Consider the following 19,095-nt stretch of genomic DNA (forward strand, 5'->3'; position numbering starts at 1 on the left):
TTATATGAGCTATTTTCAGTCCAAAGTGAAGTAAAAGTACTGTTTTTTCCACATACTTTTTACTTTATTTCAATATTTCTCCTCTATTTGTAAATATACTCTCATCTTCACTTATACTTTTAGTTTGCACATGCAACATTTAATGCCGGGTCATTACTTTGTTTTAAATGCAGTGTCTTCCACTGAATAATAGAACAATAATCACATCAGCTTACATCAGAAAGGACCTGCAAAATTCTGACCCTCCCCCTCACACCAAACATGGGCAAAGCCATGCACAAAGGCTGCCACACATACACACACACACGATGATAGAAAATAGCCTTGATGTGTTTTCAGTTTCCAATTTACATCAAGTAGATGTTATCAAAAACATCTCAAATGATTTTGATCATTTTGATTTTCTTTGAAGGATTTGCTCTGATCTTAATTTCCTGTTTCAAATTGTGCTTTCATAATCTAATAATTTAAATGTTTCTTAAATCCTAATCCCAAATCCTACCTATTATAGAAATAAAGATTAAGACAAGATCTCACGCTGTATTATAATCTGACACATGGGCCATTTTCTGATTACTAATATCTTTATTTTAGAACAAAATCCAAAGCAGAAAGAAGAAGCAGCAGCTTTTACATATGAAAAAAAACGAGTGTCTCTGATCTTCCACTGACTTTGGTGAAAACAGCAGTGTTAGGTAAAATCCTCCAGGTTACATCACCTCTGAGTGTGATGAATGCACCAGGCGCTCAAGTCTCAGTCCTATTGGGTCCAGCGCTGATGGGTGGACTGAATAAATAGCGAGTGAGATGCGGCTGAGGATGAGATGAGTGAAGGAGCAGCAGAGGAAGTAGGAGGCACAGTTCATAGTAGCTGCTCGTGTTGACTCTGTGGCTGCAGACGTGCGTCTTGGAGGCGACTGGACTCTGACTCAGCCGCATCTCTACTGCTCCTTTCCACTCTTTATGTTGCGGTGCTGTTTTGCGCCACGATTGCGTTTCCCTGTGTGCGCCGCGATCCAAGTTTAACCGCACTTCTCCGCCGCAAACAGGTTGCAGGAGGTGAAGCTCTCTCTCCCCCCGCGCGCCTCTCCTCGCTGCTCTTTCTTTTCTCTGCTTGAGTTGAATTCGAGATCTCGGTGAAAGATGATGATCATCATCGCGGAGTTCTTCGTGGTCATCCTCAAAGTGCTCTGGGCGTTTGTGACCGCCGGGGCCAAGTGGGTGGTGCGGCCCAAGGAGAAGAGCGTGGCGGGACAGGTGTGCGTGATCACCGGCGCCGGCAGCGGCCTCGGTCGGCTCTTCGCCAAGGAGTTCGCCCGGAGACGAGCGATACTCGTGTTGTGGGACATAAACAGCCAGAGCAACGAGGAAACGGCGGAGATGGTGCGGCAGATTTACCACGAACTGGACACTCCCATTACGAAAGACGGTGAGTGGGGCTTTTATTGTGTATTTGCAGCGTTTTGGATGTGTGCAGGTTTTACGCACGGATGGCGAAATTGCTTATAAGTCTCACGCCTCCTTCTTTTTTGTTCAATTTGTCTCTAAAACTGTGCAACAGTCCCTTGATAATTTGATTAACATCAAACAAAATGCCAATATTTAAAAAAAAAAAAAAAAAAGGTCCTTCGAATAACTTCTTCCTCTTCCATTGATCACATCACTCTCTCCATCCCTGCAGGACCCATTGGAGGTGTAGAGGAGGTCCCCCCTTTCCAGCCGCAGGTCTATACCTACGCGTGTGACGTCGGGAAGCGGGAGAGTGTGTATTCCACAGCCGAGAAGGTGCGTCGAGAGGTGGGCGAGGTGGACATACTCATCAACAACGCCGGAGTCGTCTCTGGCCACCACCTCCTGGAGTGTCCCGATGAGCTGATCGAGCGCACCATGGTGGTCAACTGCCACGCGCACTTCTGGGTGAGTTGAAGCACTCGAGGTAAAATAAGAGTAAATCTGTATGTGACTGTTGGAGATTGGGGATTAAAGTGTGATGGTTTGATCTGCCTCTGTGTTTGCTGTGATGCCAGGTTCACAGGAATGTTTCCACCCTGTTCACAATCTCATCCTTGTGTGTGCCAAACTAATTCAGGAATCAGATCTCTGTGTGTGTGTGTGTGTTCCCCAAGTATTGAGGAAATATGACCATAAATAGTTGGCTGGTGTGTTCATACTCCAGCTCTGCTTTGTTTAATTCTGCCAGAGGAGAGTCACGGGTTTGGCTCCCTTAAAGTCTTTTGCCATTGCTGCTCTTTGGCAGCTCCAGATCACTGATGATCCCTCTGGTATGTCAGCCCTTCCTTCTCCTCTCTTTTTGCCGCACAAATTAACTTCCTTGAATGAAGCAGAGAGAGGAGGAGGAGGAGGGGGGGGGTCTCCTGTACAAGGTTTGGGTCTGTCTCTCATCCACCGCTGACCACATTTCGTTGGCAGGGAGTGATTTATTGTGTATCAGATTTACTTTCATTTATTTTTTCAGTGTGAATACGTATCTGAAAGGCTATGAGGACCTGATGGAGTGAATGTGTTGCACTTGAGATAAGCGTATGCTGCGCCAGGGGCTAAATAAGCCCATTGTGGAGGTGTGGAGAGACGACGATTGCCACAGCATTTAGAAATCAATTGTAGACCAACGTCACTGGTGGGATTGAGTGTCGGTCGTGATGCATTTAAGCCCCTCTCCTCCAAGAAGGACTAACCCAGTAATGAGGATTGATTGATTGGTTTGCTTGGCTGCAACACCTGTTAAAGTTTTTTTTTTTTAACACATTGGTTTAAAGATCTGTGGTGGAGTAGATTTTTAGAATTGGGAATGTGTCCTTCGCCTATTTGCATCCCTCTGAATTGACCATTTCATCTTTGTCACAATACATTAAGCAACACATCAAGTGAAGCAGATAATTTTGAGACTTTGGCTGCATTCACGATGATACCATGAAACCACGGTGATTGTGAGGCTCACTAATTGAGCATGCAAATCTCTTGTGTTGTCAGTCACTCAGGTTGTGTGTTTCCTCCGATTTTTAATGGACGCTCCATTCAGCCACTGACGCGCCTCTCTGCTGGCCATCCCCACGTTCTTTTACACCCAGGATTTGGAGTCAGGGTCCAGTGGCTGGGTGGCAGATTTGGGATTTCTTAATAGAGGTCTGTGTTTGTGTTCGCCCATATTCTGTGGCGAGCGTGGTTTCTTTAGGAGTGAAGAGGGGGGTGAGGCAGATGAAAGAAGCACTTAATGAATGGCGACAGCCAGTATGGAGGATGTGGTTCATTAAAGACACAAGCTACATGAATAGAGCTTAGACTAACAGGGACCTGTCCACTTCCCTGTCTTACACAAACATGGGACAGTTTCTCACTGCATGCAGGTGGTGCCTTACACAAACCTTTCGATTTAAAGTTTTCACACCGCAGGTTCTTTATTGTTAAATTGTGGTTTATGAATCAACAAACAGTTTAGGCCTTGAAGTGAAGTTTAAACCCTGTTTATTGGGTGTAAAAACTTTTTACAAAATGAATACACAATGTTTTTTAAACCATTAGACAAAGATTACATTTACAAGTGTCATTGCAAGTTTGCTTTCTTCACTGCTCCTCCTGCTGCTGTTAAGCTTTCACTACCCTATATTTATATTCATTAGCAGTGGATGTGCAAAGGTTGAAATTCATTCTTTTCATTGTGTTCATCTTATTCAGCTTCTCCAGTGTCACGTTTTGGCAAAACATCATCATGACTTTAGCCATTAAGGGAGACATTAGAGAAGATCTGTCAACTTGCAAAAACCCCTCCGCCCAGCTTTAATCCCAGCCAGATAATGACATTTCCCAAAAGTAGAAGTTTCTCAAACACATCATAACAGCAGGTTCAAAGCTGCTGACATCTGAAATGCACCACTGAGTTTAAAATAAGCAAAGTCTGAGTCCAGATGAAGGAGGAGAAAAGATTGTATTCTCTGTAAGTTTTCATTTGGGAATAGGGCAGGGATGGACATGAGCAGGAAAAGAGTGATAATCTTGTGTGTGTGTGTGTGTGTGTGTGTGTCTCAGACCCCACACTTCTTCTGTCCTCCTTCCACAGGCCCCTCTGACTCCTCCCAATCTGATTTGGAGGCAGTGGGTGCAGCTGCATTGGAGTCACGGAGGCCAGCTCTGCCACACACACACACACACACACACACACACACACACACACACACACACACACACACACACACACACACACACACACACGGAACAATTATGATTCAGTCTCTCGCTCCCTTTAGGTTTTTATGAGACAGGGGGGTCATCACATTGAATTTGCCTGACGCTCTTGATTAGTCCAGCTGGCAATTTTTGACGGGTCTCAGTTTTGAGTCATGCGAGGATGTCATTTCCACCGGAGTTAAGTTTTTTTTTTTTTTTGGATTTGTGTGTGTCTCAGTGGAATGACATGAGAGGAAATCCTCCTCAGCATCTTGAGCTGGTTACCCAACAGGTGGTTGATGAACAATGAGCATTAGTTCATCCTCCTCGTTGAGATCCCACCTCTCTTGCACGTGATGGCATGAAAGCGCATCGCGCCGTGACGGTGACATGGCGGGAAAAGAGCAAAGGGAAAGAAAAGAGGAAGGAAGGCAGTGCCGTCCCATCCGCAAACGAGGCGAGAGAGTAATGGTAAGCTACTGCTGACCCACTTTATCTGACAATTGGTTTCTTGTCTGTGGATCAACTTGACAAGATGCCAGGCGACAGGAGCCAAGTTCCGAAGGCCGCATTCCTGCTGTATCCAGAGAAAGGAGGCAGCCAGGCAGAAGGGTCCTACTTGACTGGTTTTATATGGGCCCCTCCTCAGGCCCAGCGCACCTGTACCCCCGAGTGGAGCGAGCCATGACTACTCATGTATTGGGTCTCACCCTGAGCACATACCTGTTATACTTCGAGGGATGGGATTCAGTCTTAGTCGACATTAAGATATTCGGTTTCATCATAGGGAGAAGAAAATCAAATCCCCAAGTTTGAAAGGCTGGAGTCAAAGAATGATCAGTTATTGAAATAGTTTATATGAGCGATTCATTCAATTCAAATTGGGACAGAATTAATGAAAGAGGGAAATTAAATCAAATCACAAATTCAGTTGTCTTGCCAAAATATCAACTAAAATTAAAGTTAAAATTAAAATTTAAAATGCAGTTCTGAGTTCTGTTCTTGAGGTATTTTACTATTTATCACTATCAACCTTCATCACATATATTCATACCAAAAATCGGTTCCAGCCAAATCTGTAGACCATAGAAAAAAACATTAAATTAACATTAGATGTTTCAAATTCACAGAAGAATTGAGTCTTACAAAGCAACTGAAACCGGTCAAAAGAATCAAAAGCTCCTCAAATGAAACATTCACAAGCCAGAGCTCTTGTGGCCAAGGCCTGATTGCCTGAGGACTTTAATCTGTGAAGCCTTATTCAAAGAGAGTCGTCTGTTTGGGGGGGGTGTACTACTTGACCAAATGACCAGAACCTGAAATGTTCAGAAACATTTTATGTGAATTATTTTAGGTTTTTGTGTCTTATTTAGTTTTAATGAGTCATTATATTGGATCCTGGGACTTGTGGTGTTTGTCCTGTATTGACGCCACTTATTGACTCCCTCAACTATTGATGTTGCTTTCGAGGTAAATTTGATGCTTGTTGCACAGTTGTCGGGGGGGTGTAGTTGACTGCAGCAGTGTCCGGCTGACTGTAGCATGGCCACTGCAACATGACCAGCCTGCATCCATCGTCCCTGACGACCACTAACCCCAACCCACTCAAATTCCATGATCTGTTGCAGGATCAGAAGAGACATTTTTCTCTCTCCCTCCCTCGTTCTCTTGTTCAGGGAGAAGTCAGCCCAATTAAATGGCCATCTGGTCCGACGCAAAGGCCAATATTTTGTTCATATTCCTGTTGGTCAGACGCTTGCACTAATACAGCCTGACACCCCAGCTGCATGGAGCTTTGTGTGGCTTAAATGCTCCTGGGGGCACACACCAATTAGGGGGTGCAGCGGGCAGGGCACCCCCACATAGGCCAAGGAGGCCCGGCTGTGTCAGCGGGTAATTTAGCGGAACAAGGGAGCGTTGAGACCCAATTACAGCAGCTCTTGATGTAAGACACGAGCCCCTGGTTGCCTTCACACATTTTGTGTCTGAGAGGTCAGAGGAGGTCATACCCACATGCCAGAGCTGCCATGAGAAGCAGGACATCGTTGGAGGGTGGGAGAGAGACTGGACGGTCGGACACGTTTAGCCATGTCCTCGGGCTCTCCTCCATCAGCTCCAGTTATTTTCAGACCACTCAGCAAACTTGTCTTGTTGCATCTAAGTGTTGGCTTCAGTCGTAGTGTGCTGCGCCAAATCGAGTTGTTCCCTGCGCTCTGAACGTTGCTGTGGGAGTGGGAAACCTTGGCTCAGAACAGGTACGGGCATATCTTAAGTTAATGCTTCATTTGCACGCAACTCTCTCTCCCTCATCCCACTGCCATTCTGGCTCGCTGAGGCCTCCGCTCCCTCTCCTTGGGCCCCATCATTTGATGAGATGAATATTGCAGCAACTTCGAAATGTATGTTCAGGAAAATAGCAGATGTTTGGAGCTGAGTCAGATCAGTTATACTGTACCTGGTTATAGAATAAAGCTCCAACACGATGAAGTCATCTGCCTTCAAACCAGGCTTCCTCTGCGTGGATTTGACTTGTTGTGTAAGAGTTTCATTTATTGCACAAAACAAGCAGGAAGACAGGGGATGCACTAGAAGTCAGTAGGTCCAATGCAGTTAATCTCTGGGTGCAGTTTTAATGAGGCTTTTCCTCCCCTGCCAGTGGTTTCATGGCTGTACTACCTGGTACCATGCTCTCCCTCTCTGGCTCTGTGCTCCCCTCCAGCAAATGTTTACAAAGGAGGCTGAATCATTTCTCTGGCAAAGCTTCCACACGGTACCAACCTCTGAAACTGTTACCTTTTCATGTACAGAACCACAAAATCACTGGAAACTATCAGAAGTAATAAAAGCTGACCCCAATTTTCCCAGTGTTACATACAAATTCAAAGGAGTCACATTTTACATTGCACCCTGCAAACTGGGCATTGATTCATTCTCAATTTATCAGCTAATTCTGTCAGTGGTTTAATTTAAAGGTGCCCTCTGTGTTTTTCTAACCTCTGACATTAAAAAGCGGTGCAGCCTGTGTGTATTGGTCCTCACCATGGCAGCGCACATCTGACTTGAATAGCTCCAGCTCAGCTCCTAACAAAAGGCCTGCCGGTTGTTTGTAGACCTCCTAGTGGGAGAGTGATTGGTCAGTTCCTATCATGGCCGTCACATGTCACACCTGCTGATTGGCTCATGCTGTGTCCAGGGCAGCTCCAGAGTCAGCAGACAGGCAGACTTGAGGAATGGATCCATAGGTTAATCCGCTGCAACCGCTGAGCATCTTTTCTCTGCATCTCCTCCCTGGTGTTGCTCTTCTCACCACCTCGCCAACTCCCATTGGACAGGCGGGTGGAACCACTCTGGCTCTCACGTGGCGCTCCGGTGAAACCCTTTCATCTCTGGCCTCGTCTCACCACAGATTGTTCGACTGACTGCTGCTCGGGGCAGACGATAGGCTGAATTGTATTGTTGGAAGTGCTGAGTGAACGGAGGCCTATGATTGGTGTTGTCACCAGCTCTTTAGAGCCAGGCCTGACGACGGGCACCAGATCTGTGTGGGAAAAGAACAGATTGTACCGCAGCACACACACCTGTAGAGGGAAAACCCCCATCCTCCTCTTCTCTTATTCACACCTGCCACAAAGACAGAAACTTGTGTCGTTTTTTTATACGTTTAAATGCTTCACCTCCAGCGCTCAGTTTTTTTTGTGTCTGTTATGAATTCTCATTCAAACGCCTCTCTCTGAATCACCATGGAGAAGAGGCAGAAACGGAGAAGAACAAGAGGGAGGCAGAGACGATCAAAGGGCTTTGGCACAGACAAACTGCACAAGTGAACTAACCTTCTTCTTTTTTCCCTCTGCCCTTCTGTCTCTTCTGTCCTTCCCTCAGACCACCAAGGCGTTTCTCCCCAAGATGCTGGAGCTGAATCATGGTCATATTGTGACGGTTGCCAGCTCTCTGGGTTTATTCAGCACAGCTGGAGTGGAGGTTAGTATCATACACAACAACACATACACATCCCATCGTTCCCACCATCCAAAACCAGTGCTTTTTTCTCCAAGAGCGTCGGCATGCCAGCTTGCACACTGAGCCGGGGGGAGGTTAGGCCCCTTTTCTCTGGTTGTCCCTCCACCCGTTAAATTAAGGGACACAGATGAGCATTGGGGAGCCTCTTATAGTTTCCTCTATCTGCAGCCGTGGGGGTGTGGGGCCCCTAATGGGCTCTTGCCCCAGGGCCAGAATGAGCTGACAGCTCCCCGAGGGACAGAGACATCTTCATCACTGCTTTGTGAACAACTTGATGCTCGCTCAGTATTCAGCTCACAGCAGCTTTCATCGGATAAACGTTTGCTTTTCCTTCCTATAGTTTTTTTTATTCCTCTTCCCCACCACAGATTATTTTAATGCATATTACTGGGCTCATTTATCTCTATAACCACAGAGTGAGTAAACGGGTAGCTCTCATTTCAGCGAAGAGTTTCAGACGATCTGCAGAGACGACTGCTCCCTCGCCTTTTGTTTTTATAGCTGCACATGTGCTTTTTTTGTAAAAACATTCATCCATAATGATTAAGTCCCCCTCAAAGGGACTGAAGTGTAGTCAGTTTTTGTTAAGCGATTATGCCTCGCAGAAATGCCTTGAATGGTTTCAGATGAGCACATTAATTTCAGGGAACCAAAGCCCTCGCTTGTCATGTGGGCACAGTTCATCTCTTTATCCTCCCCGTGTTTATTGACGTGCATCTGTGTTTGCTCAGCCCTTCTTTTTTTTAAAAAGATTATTTCCGCAGCGAACCACATCAAACCCTTCCCACCAAGCTGAGCAGTCTCCTGATGCACAGGAGAAGAATGCTAATGAAACAGTAGAACGGCAGACGGGCTCGCTCGGGGTTTTTGTGGCTGTGTCATTAACGGCAAGGAGAGACCTCTGTGCCCACGGGGCATGTGTGATAATGTTCTCTGTGGTTCCTGGGCGCAGGCAGGGGCAGCGTTTTACAGGATTAACCTGTTCTCTCTCTCTCTCTCTCTTTTGCCATCATCCCTCAGGATTACTGCGCCAGTAAGTTCGGTGCCATTGGGTTCCACGAATCGTTGAGCCACGAGCTGAAGGCCTCGGAGAAGGATGGCATCAACATGACGCTGGTGTGCCCGTACCTGGTCGACACCGGGATGTTCAAAGGCTGCAGGATAAGGTTGGTTTTCATACAACGCTGCCTGGTGTAATTGTCTGTACCTGCAGCTCTTTCTTTGCACCTGGTTGGAGTTTGTCATCTGTAATTTTCACCACATAAAATTGCTTCACAAGCACCTTTTGAACTTCAAAGCTGCAGCTGACGGTTTGTGTTTTTGTTACACACACACATAGTATTATAAACTCCTCTGGTCAGCGATCTGCTTAAACAAAGAGGGCGACTTTCCCAGGAGAGAACCTCCACAACAGGTGCACCTGCCCCCCCCACCTCACCCCTCCTCTGCTTCTCTAATAGCCTTCACTTTGTTTGATGGCTACAGTCAGCGGGCGGCATTACTGTCCAGCACTCGGAGCAATTACTGTTACTGTTCACATCCTGTTTCACCATTATCACCTTTCTCATAATTGGCTAAAGCTTGTTGCAATTGTCACTCTTTTAAAAGTGAATTCCAAAGTGTTAATTAGAACAGCGTGTCTACCTCCGCCACATGCCCTCTATGAAATCACATTTAAAGTCACTGGATCCTGATTTTTACGTGGATCTCTGCTCCAAATTGCACATATCAATCAGTCCCCTAAATAACAAAAAAAATAGCACAACCTTCCTCCAAGTTTTGTTGAAATCCGTGCTGATGTTTATGTGTAATCCTGTTGAAAAACACAGATAAATACACAAAAAGCCCAAAACTCCTTTTCCACTGATCCTTACTTTTCTCTCCTCTCAGGAAGGAGATTGAGCCTTTCCTACCTCCCCTGAAGCCAGAGTTCTGCGTTAAACAGGCCATGAGAGCCATCCTCACTGACCAGCCCATGATCTGTACACCTCGCATCGTCTATATGGTCAACTTCATGAAAAGGTGAGCAGCCTCTGACAGTCTAACGTCCCCTTTTTACCTCGTCCTGTTTCCTCCCTCAGTAAATAGCATGTGTTTTAACCTGTGTCACTAATCTGACCTCTGCCCTTTCCTCGCAGCATCCTGCCCTTCGAGGCCATCGTGTGCATGTATCGGTTCCTCGGTGCCGACAAGTGCATGTACCCCTTCCTAGCTCAAAGAAAGGAGGCCATGAACAACAACGAGGCGAAGAATGGAATCTAGGGGGCGCTGTTTGCAAAAACGAACAGGGGCACATAAGTGTGCAGGCATGAGGAAACAACCACTGAGGATGAAAATGGGGGAAGGAAGAAGAAAAAGACTGAATCTAGACTGGTGCACTTGCATTGAGCAAATGCAAAGGTTTACCATATTGTTCCTCTGGAACAAAGAAAGCTGTGTACTACACAAAGGATTTATTTGACTTTGTTCTGTCTTTTTTTAAGTTTGTTTAAAGAAACCAACATCTATATATTATGTCACTAGTTTTGAAATCATACAGAAAAGATATCCAATAATTAACTATTTACATAATGTAGTCACCAGCCTTATCTAGTGTCATTGTGGAAATATACAGTATGTTACTGTACAAACAGTAAGAATCTTGTTTTTTTCACTTTTATTTTATTTTTGTAGACATGCACTGTAATTTCAGTTTTTTTGCCAATGCAGCGAGTCAAACTACACAACCCCCCCCCCCCCACACACACACACACACACACACACACACACACACAGAGGCTCTTTCTCCCCTCAGCTAGGAAGCAGTTCACAGCTGATTATAGCCTGTGCCATCTAAAATAAAGCAAAATAATTATTTCACAATTAAACTTGTTAAACCATGTTTTTGTTACTTAAGTTACAGACACGTAGCATATGTTGAAAATGAAGTCATTCCAAATGGGACGTAAAATGGCCAGACTGTGGCTGAGTGAAATCTTCACAGGAGTTTCCAGTGTAATGGGACTCACCAGTGTTTCTGTCAGAGGTCCTTCTTATTTCAGGTCTTTAACGACCAACCTCTCAAATATAAAGTGGACGTGGGAGTTGAGGTCGAGCAAGCATGTCTGATGCATTCAGAATGTACTGTGGGAGAACCTGAGAGGAAATACATTGTCATTTCTCTCATTCGTCTTGATTTTTTCCAGATCTGTGGTTGTTTATATTGTAAATTTATGTTACCAATATTATTTCATTAAGAAAAAAAGAAATAACCCGACAAAGGCTGTAACTCCGCTGTCCCCATACTGATGTGTGGTTGAGGGAAATATATTAAAGACACTAGCTTTCTATTATCCTTTCCAAAGTAACACTTTAACACTCCTGTCCATCGTCCACCTTGTACAGTTAAAGTGAAATGTAAATGCTTAAATGTTGTGAATACCCCAAGTTCCCCCCGAAATGACTGTCTCCACCATATTTGATTTATAAATATTTTATATACCTTTTGTTTGGGACGACGAGAGTTTTTGAATTTCAACTACATTCCAATAGGCGTCATTCCTTCAGTCACAGTGATGAGCCTAAATTCTCTACCTCTTCATTTTTTTTTGATAGTATGACATGACTTTTTTTTTTTTTTTTGTAATTTTCTGAAGACTGCTCCACAGCAGAGCAAATGTGGTTCCAATGTTTAGTGTCTCTACCTAACTTAAATTAATAAAGTGATTTAGATTATTACCTGGTGTGTTGTTACTACCTGTGAAACCGCAGCTGGTTTTACGTAACCATGTTTTCCTTGAGATGAATTTGCATTTAGGAAGTTTGTCGTTTCACAGAAATGAAGTAATCACTTGGCAGAAACTCCCTCACACTTGTTATTCTGAGGTCTGTGAATCAGCACAGTGAGTGAACGGAAAAAGGATCTTCTGTAATTCTGGTGAAATTTCCTTGCAGAAGAAAATAATTACTCAAGAGTCTGATAGTCATGCAAGCTCACAGAAAGTCAGATGTCAAAGGTTATCAGAAGTTGCATGCTGTGGGTTACAGGTCAGCTTTGGATCAATGGAGTAATTCCCCCATTGTTACTTCTCAATGTACAAAAATAGTACGGTGGTGGTACTAATTGCGTATCTCCCCCAATTCCCAACAGATCTGGATCTCTATTTCGATCTGCACCAAATGGCACACACTCAATAAATATCTGTCGCCTGAACATAAAATAAAATAAAACGGAATTATTCTGTGACAGTTCAGTGGAAATGTTGAAAAAATCTAGCAATATTAAAGAAAGTGAAAGTCCGACCCTTTATCCAGATCTGCATTTAAATTCAATGTGTTCTTTCCTGACTCATACCACATCGTGCCACCACGTTTCTCCTCTGTAGTTTTGCCAACAAACAAACAGAAAACCGTGACAAACTACTTCCTTGGTGGAGATAACAAATGTGAAGATGTAAGGCTGATCCGTGGAGCAAAAGCAAAAAGCACCTGATGCATGAAAAACATAAACTTAGTTACATCCCACCCCTGCAGAGACGTCTCCGAGCATGAACCGTGAGATTCTCACAGTTTAAACAGGAGCTGATCTGCAGCTTTTACTTCCCCATAGGAAAGCAAGGGAGAGAGAAAAGGAAAGCAAAGTTTCCTAATTGGCGTCAACAAAGTATTACATTAAGATGTCATGAGCTCTATTTGGACTCACATGCTCCAACTGCTGAGTTGTTTGTGCTTTGTGTCTCATGGGGCCTATTTGTCAGAAGATCTTTCAGTGACCTGAAGTGCAGCGTAAAAGTCAATGAGTGTATATACTGTATATCTATACTTATTGAAAAAATGTATTGTCAGTGTGTATGCACTTGAGGTTTAAGGTTTCCACCTCAAACTTTCCTCATGGATGACAAACTAGTAAATTCACAAAATTGTGGAGTTGATTAAATGTGGGCTCAGGTGCAGATGGATGTGAAAACAGGAATTTATTGTCAAACTCTTTACAGACATCACGAGGAGAGAGAAGCTCGGACATCAGAGTAAAGTTACGATGAGAAAAATAAATTTTTTAATTTTAATACGATTAATTTTCATACCAATAAAAGAAGATTTATCTCCTCCTCAGAAACATCTTCCTGTTTGTGTTCTGATGCTCAACAGAAAAATGAATCTAACAAATAAAAACACACACACACAGTTCTGGGTTTTTCCCTCTCATCTGCAGAACATTTGAGGAATGTTAAGATCATGAGCCTCGAGCCTGAAGGTTTGAACTTTGTGTATCTCAGTTAGGGTCATGCAAACAGCCACGTCTCCAAACACTGTGAGTCCTGTCTCAGACCTGAGGGAGTACGGTATTTTCCAACCTGGGTACCATGTTTGTAAATGTGTAGATGAATATTACTTGATCACATGTTTTTGTTTCCATCACATCGACACCAAAAACTCTCTTGACTCTCTTCGTTGGCGTCTTCACATGCATCACTTTTTCATCCTGAGATACTTGTATTGTTTTTGATTTTCAGTTTTGAAATGTTGAAAATGTCATTAACGTGCTTGCAGTGAATCCTGCGGAGGATCTGGAGCTTCTCACACGGGCTCACTGAGACATTGTTTGGAGTTTTTACAGGTGGACCGGCAGGAGAAACTCCGGAGAAAGTCCAGAGCCTCTCACTTGGACATTTGCGTTGTCACACACAGCCCCTCCAGAGAACGTCAGGAGATTATTTCCCTTTAATACCAAAAACGGAGATTTATAAAACCATAAACAGATTAGAAGCTGTCGGGAGCTGCTGAAGCTCCGACCACACAGAAAATACACTAATCTGACAATGAATATGTTCATTAGTTAACAGCATGAGGAAATTATTCACAGGAACAAAGTAGAATTATTCATCTGTTGGAACTGAACTAATTCACTGATCTAATTTTTTATCTGTAAAAAAACCTCCTCGAGCTGCTGGATGTCAAACAGAGAACATGGAACAGGGAGTTACAGCGATCCTCCACACGTGTGACAGCAGACACTCATCTCTCCACATAACAAACCGATTACAGCGGCGGTGAATACACCCATCCTCCAGACGACTGCTCGCTGTGATCAGCTCCTCGCCAGCCTCCACGAAGCATTACGGGGGGAAGCGCGGAGATGTCAGAGCTTCGGCCCCTCAGTACGCAGCGCTCCTATGCCATGACTAATCAGGGCTGGATAAAGTTGCTCAGTGGGAGATTAGTTCTAATATGAGGGAGAGTTGTACTGACAGTTTCGATCCCTCTGTGTACAGAAGCAATCAGCACCGACTGCAGCCTCTTCCAGCTACTGTTAGAACTGCACAGAGCTGGAAAAACACTGCTATTAACAGGCCCAAAAAATCCTTTTCACTCATCAAAGAAAGAAAACTATTAGGAGTTTTGGCTCACATCAATGCTTGGACATTGATCAGTATCTATCGGATTCCTCTCACTCTTTTATCCTCCTGTTAGTACAGCTGTAATTTAGAGGACTTCAGGGGTTCAAGGGTTGATGGGACATAATTCAGATGGAAAAATCAATGACTCCAGCATTTGCTTTTGCTTTGCACCGACGAGCTCCACAGCCCCATTGATTTTGTTCTATTTTGGGCGGTAAGGTTCAATTCCCATATTGGTCGGTCAGAGCGAGGCAATTCATCATGGGTGTAAGGCGGCCTCAAGCTGGTCCGCACGCTACCTGAACAAGCTTCTGGAATAGAGATCTCCAGCTAATGCGTGTGAACGGCCTTGGCGCTCCTCCTCGGCGGGCTGAGCAGATGTAGCTGCCAGCTGAGTCCATTAGTCAGCGGAGAGCCCAATTAGAGCGCCCGGTTGCTCATTCATCTCGCTAATGGGAGAGGGAGCGGGGTTGGGTTGGGTGATGCAGAGAACGGAGGACGGCACAGGTAGTGCAGGCAGGAGGTGAGTAAAGGTGATGGAGTGATTCAACAGAAGAATGTCAGAGATAAGGAGAGAGCGCACACATCATGAGCTATCAGACCAGCTGAAAGGTAAAGATTAAGTCTCTCCGCTTAGGAAATAGAGCGAGCTTTTCTTTCCCTATGTGACGACAAGAATTACAGCATGAGGTTTGTCTCCAGTGTAAATTAACAGAATGACATGGCGTTAGGAATAATGTAACTATTCATTCATCAAACAGCGAAGGACAAGATGAAAAAGCTTTTGTCCTCAGACAGCGATCTGTTATTTTGTGCCATTTAACTATGTACATATTGAACAACGTGCATAATAAATCCACTTATATTATATAATCTCTACTGTTGTCAAGTGTAGCCAAGGTCTGATATCACCTCTGTGCCACAGGCCGTCTTTATTGACAAAAACAAATCAGTGAGCCGCACCATTGTGCTGGATGACAATTACAATAAACCTTGGTTGTGTCATTTATCACCTCCGTTTGAATGTCAGCAGGATGACACCAAAACTACTAAACCAATTTTCTTAGGACATTGGCCAACCCATTCAATTTTGGCGCAGATCCAGATCCAGGATCCTTTAACATTGCAAGATGAGTCATTTTTGACATTTTCACTGATTTCTCAGAGAATGACATGAGGATCTTGATCAATGTATGAGTGTTTGCAGAATCGTTGTAAAGTCACTTGAGGGTGTGAATCCATGGTTTATAACAGTCCCCAGCACGTCCTCCTCTTTCATGAACATTCACATGAAACAACACTGTTGAAAAGCAAAGGGCCTGAGCTGTGAGCCACACACATGGTGGGAGAGTGATAAAGTATCATGAGACATGTTATTGGTTTTTGGTCTTTTCACACGATTTGCTGCAGCAATAAAGAAAATACTGAACATCCACAGATTTCTGACTTAAGAAGTGGAAGATATTACGGATATAAAAAACCATGTTGAGCTGGGGTGGCAGATGCGTTCATTTCATCAGAGTTCATCAGTTAAGTAAAATTGTATTTGCTCCAGATTTAGATAAAGCAGTAGATGATCATGTGTTGCGACAGGATTTGGAGACTGTTGGTTTGTTAAAAGCACAATCGTTCATCCTTTTTATATTATTTATGATTCATTTGTTGACAGAATGCATTAAGACATGCTTCCAACAAGTAAAACACAAATACATAAGATAGGATTTCTGTGTTGAGGTGAATGTATTTAAGAAAATATTTGAGATTTATCATTTGGTCATTTGAATTAAATCTCAGTTTGACTAAACGTTTTCAGACAGTGTCCAGATTATCGGGTCCAGATATTTTCCAGAGTTTGCAGATGATGTGGTTGTAAATACTGGAAAAAGCACATCAGTGGACTTTTGAGGATTATTTCACATTGTACAGATTGTGGAGTTAGCACCCCTTCAGACTTTAATATCCAACACCGTGCTACAGCTACTGTCATCACATGGTTCCTCATTTTCACCTACTTTAATTCAGCTTGTGTCTTTAGAATAGGTGCAAAATTATGACGAGATGAAACAGTGTTCATTATTCAGAGATGTTTGTTTTGACACTTGTAGAAGAAAGAGGCGTGACACAGTTTATCCACATGAACTGAGGTGTTTTTACTGCATTTCAATAACAGAAACAGCCTTATTACACATTGCACTCACAGCAAAGAAGAAGACACATCCTCAATGTCAGTGAACAAAGTGATTCATACAGTGCCCTTCTTCAGGGGAGGGGAGTCTGCGGCTCGGACGCAGGCTCCCTCTCTCCTCTGCAGAGGTGCACTCCAGAATGCAGGCGTTAAAAGCACCCAGTTGATGCCTCAGTGGGTCAATACAACACACACAATGGGTGTAGATGTGATCGACAAAACTGTGGGACGGGGAGAGGGAGGGAGAGAGGAGGGGAGATCCACTGACACAAAATCACTGGAACGGAGAGGACTTTTTCTTTTTTTTTTTTCTCCACTGGAGGACATGCAGGCCGTACAAAACTCTGTGGAGTTTGGACTCTACGTTAAAAGTTTACTGGCGTTGAGAGAATGTGCGAAAGACGAGCCACTGTCGATGCAACTGGCCTCTTTTTTTTCTTTTATCTAGTTAAAAAGTACAACTGTGTCGTCCCCTCGGTCTTCGCCGTTGGTCAGGTGATGCTCCAGTGATGCTATGCCAGTGTGTGTGTGGAGGGGGGTGGGGGTCATGTTAAAAAAGGACAGGCAGACCCTTCAGGAACTAAACGTTGGTCCAACCTTCACTCCTGGGCCGGTCAGCACGTCTACTGATTACTGCTAACACCAGTTTTGTCCGTTTTGTCCACATGAAAAAACTTTTCTCGGTTATTTTTCGGAATATGATACTCTTGCAAGTCATACACATCCATATAGATAGATGAACTCTTTTTTATGTCAGCATACAAGGTAAGCTGGGTGACTATATATGAAGACAACAACTACAACTTTCACAGCACTGGCATTGGTTAATTTTAAATACAGTACTCAAGCATTGTTAGGTTAATAAAATAACAAAAAGAAAAAAAAAAAAAGAAAAAGGAAACGAAACATAATACCCCCGAAAAAATAAGCTACTGTACGCAAGTTGGTTTCTCCCCTAAAATGTTTCGGTTGTATTTCAATGGCATGATGTACATATTTGTTTAACCATACCAACAGACATTTAACCAAAGGGAAACGTGTCTATCACTTTGGATTTCCCATGATTTTCATACAGTACCATGCATTTATCTCATTAGTTTGTATTTCACTTATTTTATTTTTTTGTCTCTAAATTTTGACTGAAATCAGCGATAAACGTGTTAAGATAGCGTTGTCTTCACATAGACTCAGGTAATGGTGTTTTAGTCGGTCATTTCTCGGTGCACATCCACCCTATTGCATGGCGACAGGTTTTGCAGGATACAGTGGCGATCGTGGGGTAAAGGGGTAGACGTGGAGAGGTAAGAGAGGGTGGGATGGGTGGGTGGGGGGGTAGTGTGGAGTAGTGGGGGGTAGTTTGTTGCTGCAGGTTATGGGAGATCAGGGAGAAGGGTGGGAAGGTAGGGGTGGGTTTGTTAGGTTTGTGTATGCCGAAAGGAGGGGGGGGGGGGTCGGGGATGTCAGCTCCTTGACGACAGCCTTTGAATCCTTGCAGACCTGAGTGGTGGTGCCTGAGTTAGTCTGTTTAATGTCCGTCCTCCCTCCCACATGGTTCACTGGTCTGAAAAAGACAGATGAAACTCAGTTAGGGGCGGATTCCGTCCAAGGACTAAATTGGAGCAATGTTGTGAGTTATCAGTCCCACTCTGGGTAATTTGTTCCAGTTCTTTCCAAACAAGATAGGAGATTCTCGCAAAAAGAAAACTTAGAGGAGAGAAAAAACGAAAGTGGGACAGCCGCGACTCCAGACACTTAACAAGCCCTTGACCTCACTCTGTTTCACACTACCTGATCAGCTGTGCTTTTATCAAAACGGAGTGATAGTGTGTGGGGGGTGCAGTCACAAGAAAAGCAGCTGCATGGGAAGAAAGAAAAAGCCAATTTCCATACTGATAACTATAATAATCTGAGGCTGAATGACCAAGAATGGACGAAAGGCAAGGCCTTGGTGAATGACTGTATTCCAGGCTACATCCATATGAGCAGAGTGGACACCAGCTGTATCCGTAGCAGAGCTGATGCGTATTCAAATGAAAATGTGACTGAATGGATGGAGCCCAAGAGAGTAAAGACTAGGGTGAGAAACAAGTGATTAACTGCTCAGGTGAAAGTGTAATTGCTGTCATATTTGCCCTCTCCTCTGACGTAAATGAAGTTGTTAAAAGGCTCTTTCCTCTCTTTGTTCCATTGCTCTTTCGCTCTAAATGAGACGCTGGGCTGCAAGAGAACACCCGTGCCTTAACGTTTCCCAGGGCACACCTACTATGAAAATACCCAAGAAGTGCTGGACAGTGATTTCCTCACACGGGGTCCCTGCTTTCCTACTTCACTCTC

The 19,095-nt window shown here is 44.0% G+C and overlaps 2 protein-coding genes across 3 annotated transcripts in view; one reads left to right on the forward strand and one right to left on the reverse strand.

The window, feature by feature from the left end:
* The first annotated feature begins 48 nt into the window (after positions 1-48).
* On the forward strand, positions 49-11,916 carry rdh10a (retinol dehydrogenase 10a). The gene is made up of 6 exons (XM_020087814.2): positions 49-1,429; positions 1,682-1,917; positions 8,062-8,160; positions 9,220-9,365; positions 10,090-10,221; positions 10,338-11,916. Exons 1-6 carry the CDS (start codon positions 1,144-1,146, stop codon positions 10,459-10,461), a joined length of 1,023 nt encoding a protein of 340 aa, XP_019943373.1. The 5' UTR covers positions 49-1,143; the 3' UTR covers positions 10,462-11,916.
* Positions 11,917-16,701: 4,785 nt separating this feature from the next.
* stau2 (staufen double-stranded RNA binding protein 2) overlaps positions 16,702-19,095 on the reverse strand; it is an 81,482-nt gene continuing 79,088 nt past the window's right edge. Inside the window, exon 15 of one of the 2 annotated variants that reach the window (XM_020087621.2) lies at positions 16,702-18,322. In XM_020087621.2, the coding sequence (XP_019943180.2) occupies positions 18,287-18,322 (36 nt within the window). In that variant the 3' untranslated portion in view covers positions 16,702-18,286. The remainder of the gene's footprint in view (positions 18,323-19,095) is intronic. The other variant, XR_002202734.2, reaches the window with a different exon arrangement.

This window comes from Paralichthys olivaceus, chromosome 17 (assembly GCF_024713975.1).
Source record: "Paralichthys olivaceus isolate ysfri-2021 chromosome 17, ASM2471397v2, whole genome shotgun sequence".
Taxonomy (NCBI): Eukaryota; Metazoa; Chordata; class Actinopteri; order Pleuronectiformes; family Paralichthyidae; genus Paralichthys; species Paralichthys olivaceus.